This window comes from Limulus polyphemus, unplaced genomic scaffold, assembly GCF_000517525.1.
Source record: "Limulus polyphemus unplaced genomic scaffold, Limulus_polyphemus-2.1.2 Scaffold3067, whole genome shotgun sequence".
Lineage (NCBI taxonomy): Eukaryota > Metazoa > Arthropoda > Merostomata > Xiphosura > Limulidae > Limulus > Limulus polyphemus.
Genome location: NW_013668677.1, coordinates 69,948 through 79,218, shown reverse-complemented (window position 1 = coordinate 79,218; position 9,271 = coordinate 69,948). Strand labels below are relative to the sequence as shown.

Here is a 9,271-nt window from a genome sequence, read left to right as displayed (position 1 = left end):
AGGCATGTTTCCTCGCCAAGAAGAAGGGTGAACAACCGTATAAATCATTTGGCAAAATCGTAGCATAAAAATGTGCACTCTTTATATCTATAACGGCCTGATTTCACTCATATAAATCATGTGGTTTCTTAAGAAAATAAGCTAAGGACATTCACCTAAATGTGGATTAAAAACACATTTCACTTAACGTAAGCTAAAAATGACCATTTTACTTACAATGACATTTCATACAAATGTAATGAGTGTAGCCCAAACCATCTCTTTTGTAAATGATTGTTATTAAATAAAAATTCAAAAATCTCATGTGGACCGTCACTATTCCACTTCACCAACAAGTGAGTTGGTCCTTACTGTACAAAGTCACTGTATTCTACTGAGGTGTTCCATTATCTAACAATGTGCTTGTCGCTACACCAGGTTGTTCAAAGTCACCGTATTCCGCTGAAATGTTCCATTATCTAACAATGTGCTTGTCGTCACACCAGGTTGTTCAAAGTCACCGTATTCCGCTGAGATGTTCCATTATCTAACAATGTGCTTGTCGCCACATCATGTTGTTCAAAGTCACTGTTTTCTGCTGAGTGTTCCACCATCTAATAATGTGCTTGTCACCACATCATGTTGTTTAAAGTCACTGTATTCTCCTGAGGTGTTCCATTATCTAACAAAGTGCTTATTGCCACATAAGATTGTTCAAAGTCACTGTATTCTCCTGAGGTGTTCCATTATCTAACAATGTGCTTGTTGCCACATCAAATTGTTCAAAGTCACTGTATTCTCCTGAAGTGTTCCATTATCTAACAATGTGCTTGTTGCCACATCAAATTGTTCAAAGTCACTTAATTCTCCTGAGGTGTTCCATTATTTAACAATGTGCTTGTCGCCACACCAGGTTGTTCAAACTCATTGTATTCCGCTGAGGTATTCCATTATCTAACCGGCTCGGCATGGCCAAGTGGTTAGGGGTGCTCGACTCGCAATCTGCGGGTCGCGGGTTCGAATCCCCGTCACACCAAACATGCTCGCTCTTTCAGCCGTGGGGGCATTATAATGTGACGATCAATCCCACTATTCGTTGGTAAAAGAGTAGCCCAAGAGTTGGCGGTGGGTGGTGATGACTAGCTGCCTTCCCTCTAGTCTTACACTACTAAATTAGGGACGGCTAGCGCAGATAGCCCTTGTGTAGCTTTGCGCGAAATTCAAAACAAAAAACAAACCATTATCTAACAAAGTGCTTGTCGCCACATCATGTTGTTCAAAGTCACTGTATTCTCCTGAGGTGTTCCATTATCTAACAATGTGCTTGTCGCCACATCATGTTATTCAAAGTCACTGTATTCTCCTGAGGTGTTCCATTATCTAAGAATGTGCTTTTCGCCACATCAGGTTGTTCAAGTTTGCTTCTGATCAAATCAGTTTTTAATTCATTCAAAAGAGTACTCGTCGTCACATCAGTTTGTTCAACAGTGTGCTTGCGACCACACATCAGGTTGTTCAACAGCGTGCTTCTGATAAAACAGCATGTTGTTGAACAGAGGGCTTGTCATTATATTAGCTAGTTCAAGTGTGATTGTGATTACATTCGTTTGTTCAACAGAATGCTTGTTGTCACATCACTTTCTTCACGTGTGCTTGTCGTCACATCAGTTTGTTAAACAGAGTTTTTGTCGTCACATTAGTTTGTTTAAGTGTTTATGATCACATCAGTTTGTTCAACAGTGTGTTTGTGATCATACCAGTTTTTTTAAAGGATGCTTGCCGTCACATCAGTTTGTTCAACAGTGTGCTTGTGATCACACCACTTTATGTAAAGGATTCTTGCCGTCACATCAGTTTGTTCAATAGAGTACTTGGCGTCATATCACCTTGTTCAACAGTGTGCTTGTGATCACACCACTTTATGTAAAGGATTCTTGCCGTCACATCAGTTTGTTCAACAGAGTACTTGGCGTCACATCAGTTTGTTCAATAGAGTACTTGGCGTCATATCACCTTGTTCAACAGTGTGCTTGTGATCACACCACTTTATGTAAAGGATTCTTGCCGTCACATCAGTTTGTTCAACATAATACTTGACGTCATATCATAGTGTTCAAGAGAGTTCTTATCGTACATCGTAGTCTAGATGATATGGTACTGTTTCCTGTTTGTTTTCTTAAGTTAATGGCAACATATATTTTTTTTATTTTATTTTTTTTGCCTTATCAAAAGGAAACGCATGATTTATCGAACCAGAAAATTGTGATATAATAGAAGTAAAGAATGACGTGGATTAGGCACCAGTTTACGTAGTAAAACTAAAACCGAAACATAAACCAAAACCACCACCACTACTTCTACTATTAATACTACTGCATCTTGCTCCAGCTGGTGAAAATTTCCGTTTCAGTGAAAAGAGATAATAAAACAAGTCGTTGAGATATCATCTGGACCAGCTGCAGAAAAGAACTGATCAAACATATGACTGTGCTTATTAATAAGGTAATGTTATTTATATTTCCTTTTGAGAAACTTCTATTACGCACATTAGTTGTGCTTACTACAGTATAATATTTTCTAATATGTAAGATGTGGCTTTTTTCCTATTTATTGGATGTATTGTGAAAATTACTAACATTGTACATATGTATTTACTGGTGTTAAGTGTATTTATAATAATGTGTGTGTGTTATGCTTAAAAAAAGAAATTAGAATTTTACATGCCTCAATCTAGCAGCATAATCAAATCAATGTCAGTTTAAATTACAGAGGTGTTCGGTTTTGACTTTCATCTCAATCGCTATACTTTACAAGCACGTAAAGCTACAAAGTCCGGCAACGTTTGATTATTATTATAGAACGTGTTATGGGGCCTTGTATGGCAAGACTATGATGTAGCTACTACACAGCTATAAAAATTAAGTACATTAAGACGGAAACAGTAAGACAAAATAACCACAAGAATAGTCGTCAATAACTTTCATCTTAGCAAACAAATTAATGCCACGAACAGTGTTGGGTTCGAACCTTTATTATGACAACTTTTAGAGTTTGATTGGTACGGCTAAAAATACCGTTAATAACAAGGGAATTCATCAGCGATGATTCAATCCATTCTAACTGTTACAGGTTTCAGTTTTCTTTCCGTTTAGATGGTTGGATATTTATGCAGAACATGGTGCGTTGAGTTTTGATGGTTGTATCTTTATTCAGAACGTGGTGAGTTTAATTTACATGGTTGTATTTTATCCAGCATATGGTGTATTCAATTTATATGGTTGTATATTTATTCAGAACATGGTGCGTTCAGTTCAGATGGTTGCATCTTTATCCAGAACATGGTTCATGCAGTTTAGATGGTTGCATCTTTATTCAGAACATGATACGTTCTGTTTAGATGGTTGTATCTTTATCCAGAACATGCATAGGTATGTTTAACTTGATCTATCAAAAACACGTTGAGTTTAGTTTACATGGTTGTATCTTTATGCAGAACATGCTGAGTCCAGTTGAGATGGTTGTATCTTTATCCAGAGCATGGTGAATTTAGTTTACATGGTTATATCTTTATCCAGTACATAGTAGTTTCAGTTTAGATGGTTGTTTCTTTCCCCAGAACTTGGTGCATTCAGTTTAGATGATTGTATCTTTATGCCGAACATACTGAGTTCATTTGAGGTGGTTGTATCTTTATCCAGAGCATGGTGCATGCAGTTTAGATGGTTGTATCTTTATTCAAAACATAATACTTTCTGTTTAGATGGTCGTATCTTTATACAGAGCATGCATATGTGGGTTCAACTTGATGGTTGTATCTCTATCGTGAACATGCTGAGTTCAGTTTACATGGTTGTATCTTTATGCAGAACATGCTGAGTCCAGTTGAGATGGTTGTATCTTTATCCAGAGCATGGTGAATTTAGTTTACATGGTTATATCTTTATCCAGTACATAGTTCTTTCAGTTTAGATGGTTGTTTCTTTCTTCAGAACTTAGTGCGTTCAGCTTAGATGATTGTATTTTTATGCAGAACATGCTGAATTAAGTTAAGATGGTTGTATCTTTATCCAGAACATGGTGCATTCAGTTCTGTGATCTCAAACGTTTTCCTTTCGGTAACATGTCATCATTTCTATTAATATTTTAATAATGTTTTTAATTTACATTAAATTGGATAAAACATTCGTGTGAAGTTTTTTCTGTGAACTGAAATTTAAAGTGTAAAAGAAGAAGAAAAAAGAAGCAAAGTGGCATTTGTTTACAAAAGGCAAAAATTTAAACGTATTGACAAACTAGAAACATTTGATTATGGTAGAATCGTTATTCATGACCTTTTTCATTTATAATCTCATTGATTCACACGCGTATATATCAATTTAGTGCTTATTTTTATTATTGCTTAATATATTTCATCTTTTTTAATGTATTTTAAGATTTCCAGCTTTTCTAAACTATGTAATTAACTTCATTAGCAGTATGATACTATAAATAATATATTTTCCTGTCATTGTATTGTGTATTTTACTAAGAAAAGCATAAATCTGGAAATAATCTACAGAATGCTTGATTTTTTTTTCATGTCCTTTATATACGTTTATTTGGATTTTCCATCAGCCTGAATCAAGTCAAGAGATATATATTCGAAACTTCACCCTAAAAGAAATAGTAAAAACAGTGAAGAAAGTAAGACATCACTTATGGATCAGATTGACAGGTTCTTTCTACTAGGACAGTGTAAAGTACGTAACTTTTCTTGTACTCTAAAATAAATACTAGTATTTTTTTAGTTTTGCTTTATTTAAGTTCGTATTTGGCATTTTCCATCAGAATATGACCTTATGAAACACGTGAGCTAAACGGCCAATCCAGAAACACCCATAATTCAGGAATAACTGTCATTAAGTTTTCAGAATTGCAGGTCAGAGAAAGAGCAGCCAGTTAGTAGTACCCGCTGTCTATAAAGAAGCTACCCTTGACACACTGCAATAGACTGTCACAACTATAACGCCCACACAGTTGAAAGAGCGGATCGTACATACTCAGCGACGTTAATTAAAGTTGAGCCATAAACTTAGAAAAACTTAAGTAAATATTATGTAGAGTTACTCTTAACTTTGGGCAACTGATCAATCTTCCTGTTGTTAGATGTTTCTTTTACCTTTGTAGTAAAGTTTATCAGACGGCTTAAGAATGAAGAATTTCATTATAAAAAAACTCAAAAGGTTTATATTCTAACTTGTGGGTATCTTTAAACCTAAATATACACTACAACTTTTTCAAATTTAAATATCAAAAATCTATCATCTATATTTAAGACTTTAGATGTTGTGTATAAGTTTAAATGTCCTAAATGCTTGTTTTTTTTATATCAACATTGAATCTACAACCAAGTGGCTTCAATCTCGCATACAAGAGGGTATAAATTTAAGACTAACATTGTTTTCCTGCATTAAGAACTATGCGTTAAATGAATGTAATAAGGCTATAGGCAGTTTAAAGTCCTCACAAAAGCAAATTAGTGAGCATAAACTGCACATAAAAGGAATAAAATTGATCAGTAGACTTAAAACGAAGGTTTAATGGCTAAAACAACGTGCAGTTGATTTATAATTAATCTTGCAAGCGATGTTACACGGTAACCAATGTGTGAACAGTAAATACTGCTGCTTATAAGCCTCATTAAGAGACACGTTAAGTACAAACAGCAAATCATGAACCACATAGTGGTTCATAATAGGGATCGCTTAGTAATTGCACAAAAATACTAACAGAACAAAAACAATCTTAAAAGGCAGACTTGTTCTAGAAAAAACACTCAAGACATTCTATTTCAATGGCTAAGGCTGATAAAATATTGATAATAGCAAAAAAAGTTGATTTTCCGATTGTTAGACAAAATTCAAAATTCATCCATTTGTTCTTCGTATTATTATTGTTTCACAAGTCTACAGAAAAAAACAACGGCTATAAGTATTTTACTTAAACCTGCGCAAAACTACTAAATAACTCCTGCGCAGGTCATAGGACTATTTTTATGTTGATTATTGGAAGAAAAGGAGGGGTTTTATCAGTTTTTTTTCATCGCTACTGTCCAATTTCTTCTTCGAACCCATTCAAGAACCAAAATGGCTAGGTACAATGCGCCAAAATCTATGCACAGCTACTAAAAAGACTGCCGCGAAGGTTGTAGGGCTACTTTTAAGTTAATTCTTGAAAGTCGAGATTTCTACCCTCTAAAATTTCTAAGGTCTTCGCTACCAACATAAGCTCTTCAGAGATATCCATGCATCGCAGAAATATAGAAGCCATTTAAGCACCGTTATGCTAGTCGGAAACGCTCCATTTTATACTAGTCCGAAACGCTTCGTTTTATTAGAGTAAACAATGTGTATATTTATAACAGTGTCTCCAGCTTTATTATTATCATTGTTGTCATAGGGTAGTTTTAGAATTAATTCTAGCGTTTTCATTTTTTCGCCCTGAAGCTCTAAGTCCTTTACTTTCTACCATAGAAAAATACTGGTGTTTTATGAATTCGCATTAATTGGAAAATGATTTGTACAAGTTATAGCGCATTAACTGGAAATTGCCATGTTGAGGATTCATCATTTCTCGAGTTCGCTGTTGTACTTGTCTCTATATAGTTTTCTGCGATTATTTCAGTGAGTTTCCCAACAGTAGACGATTACCATAGTAGATTTCTCTACTTTTGTGAGTGGTGATTTATTTTATTGATTTTCGTACTTCGCTGAAATTGTGAATGTGTATTTTAATATTACTATTCATATTTTTGTTTCACAAGCCTACAACAAAATCGGTGGGTATTTTACCCCAAAACTTAGACAGAAATATCAATTACTTTATGAAACGCTGCGAATGTCCATGATCTATTTAAAAATTTGATTATATTTCATTGAAAGTTGATTTACTTGGCTATAAATACATAATTTATGCGGCTCCCTTTATACTCTATGAACGCATACGCTCGAATGTAACTGAAAATGTATCCTCCATAAATGGACATAAACAACTTAAGAAACAAAATACTTAAACATCGCTAATAACATAAAACAACAGGTGGTTTTGCTGTATCCTTCGGAACTTATGACGTTATAATTCGGGACCCGATCCCTGCATTTGACAGGGGTGCAGATAGCCCACATTGCAGCTACTGAAACAAAATCACACATCTCCTGATTAGCCTATTGTTACCGAAGTATGGTGTAGATTGATCTTATTTTATCTTATTTAAATTCACAATATTAACAAACCTGTGCAGGCAGGTAGGTGTCTTGCTACAGAACCCGATTTCATGATTTTCATACTGCTTAAATCTACTTAAGTACATTAACGAATCATCTCACTTTTTATTATTATTATCATTTACGAACGAAGTAAACAAAAGCTTTACATCATACTACCATTCACAAAGCTAGGCAGATGTAGTACGTAATTCTTTACTACAGGTAACTGACCTAGTAGTCAGCCCCAACACCTTTACCAGTTGCAGACAAACACATTTGTGGCACTGCTATTCATAACAAAAAGGGTCTCTCATATACACAAACCAGTTTTGAACATTATACGTGTTTCTCAGTTTTAAGGGACCGTCTCTGAATTTCATTGCCAGGATATCGATAAGGTTTTTTATGAGTTTAATGGCAGCCAAACTAACTTATTTTTCTGACTTGAGCCCGTTTTCACGTTTCGTTTACCAATCTTCTACAACACGCTTTTATTTATTGTACTATTCATCATTTTTAACAGCGACCATTATTATTTTATTATTGTTCTTTTTTTAACTTGAAGTTTTGTTCAGAATGTTAACATTTCTCAATTATTCTTTATACTTAGGCCTGAAGATCAGTTTTTGTTTGTGTTTTCGATGATGTTTTTATTGTTAATTTTCTTGCTTTGTTTTTCTGAACTGTCAACTTATTTTTACCACATATTTTTCATACAGTTTAGTTACATTTTAGAAATGAATATATTTATAATGTGTTAACATTGTAATCGACACATTATATTTTTTTACACTTTAACTCTCTAATTAGGCTGAATTATTTGCCCCTCGGTGGCTCAGTGATATGTCAACAGCCTTACGACGCTAAAAACCGGGCTTGGATACCCGCGGTTGGCAAAGCACATATAGCCCATTGTGTAGCTCTATGCTTTAGAGCAACTGAATTATTTGTTTTTATCTTGTTTTAAGTAATACACACGTACTTCTACAAGCACACACACACACACACCCCGGTGACTCAGCGGTAATTCTTATAGCTTATAACGCTAAAAATCGGGCTTCGATACCAACTGACTAGTTACCTAACCACTGGTCAGTAACTCAAAATCCAAGAGCGTCTGCCTATAAATATTCTGGGTTTCTTACTTGGCTGTTTAGTAAATGTGCGCATAAGTTGTCGCTCGGAGTGAATGTTCCAGTTTTCAAATGTTAGAAATAACACATACGACGCACGATAACCATGTCACCTTTAGCGACAAGCCAGTTTTAGAGTTGTCATCAGAATGTTCGCTCTGTGTTAAGTCCATAAGCTAGAGCTTCAGATAAACACGTGTTTATCATGTCAACAGGTCTCATACGCTTCTTAAATTTCTGCAAGACATAAAAAATTAGGTTGTGATTATCCAAAAGGTAGAGTATACAGTTGTTCATGAGACCACTGTGTCAATGGGCCCAACAGTTGTTCATGAGACCACTGTGTCAATGGGCCCAACAGTTGTTCATGAGACCACTGTGTTAATGGGCCCATTCTGTTTATTTTTGTTTTTTTTCTCGCTCATGTAATTTTTAAGTTGGAAATTCAGTACTTTAAAAGCAATATATATATATATAGGTAAAAGATTGTTTTAATAAACAAAAATATAATGTAAAAACACGATGATATGTGAAAAAAAAGATACTCACAGAAATTAATTTACTTTTGGACCAGCTGTGGTCTTAATCCGATCCTGTAGGACACTTAACAATAACCGTACAAATACAGTGCCTTGCAAAAGAATTCACCCCCTGCAATGTTTTCACACTTTGTTGTCGTCTGTAAAGGTCGTCAGTGTTCATACATCGACAAAATTTCAGTCCCTACACAAAGCTGGCCAGTATCGGCGAATGGCAAGAAAGAAGCCATTACTGAAAAAGAATCGTCTTAAATCTCGTATGAAGTTTTGTGACAAAGCATGTAAATGATACTGCAGACATGTGACCGAAAGTTTTGTAGTCAGGCGAGACAAAAATTGAGCTTTTTGTTCTAAATTCAAAGCGTTACATCTGATG

General features: G+C 35.0%; 1 protein-coding gene across 1 annotated transcript in view; it reads left to right on the top strand.

The window, feature by feature from the left end:
• Positions 1 to 2,389: 2,389 nt before the first annotated feature.
• Positions 2,390 to 9,271, top strand: part of LOC111088065 (serine/threonine-protein kinase PAK 3-like) — a 16,089-nt gene continuing 9,207 nt past the window's right edge. Inside the window, exons 1-2 of the mRNA XM_022396929.1 lie at positions 2,390 to 2,481; positions 4,594 to 4,718. Coding sequence (XP_022252637.1) covers positions 4,677 to 4,718 — 42 coding nt within the window. The 5' untranslated portion in view covers positions 2,390 to 2,481; positions 4,594 to 4,676. The remainder of the gene's footprint in view (positions 2,482 to 4,593; positions 4,719 to 9,271) is intronic.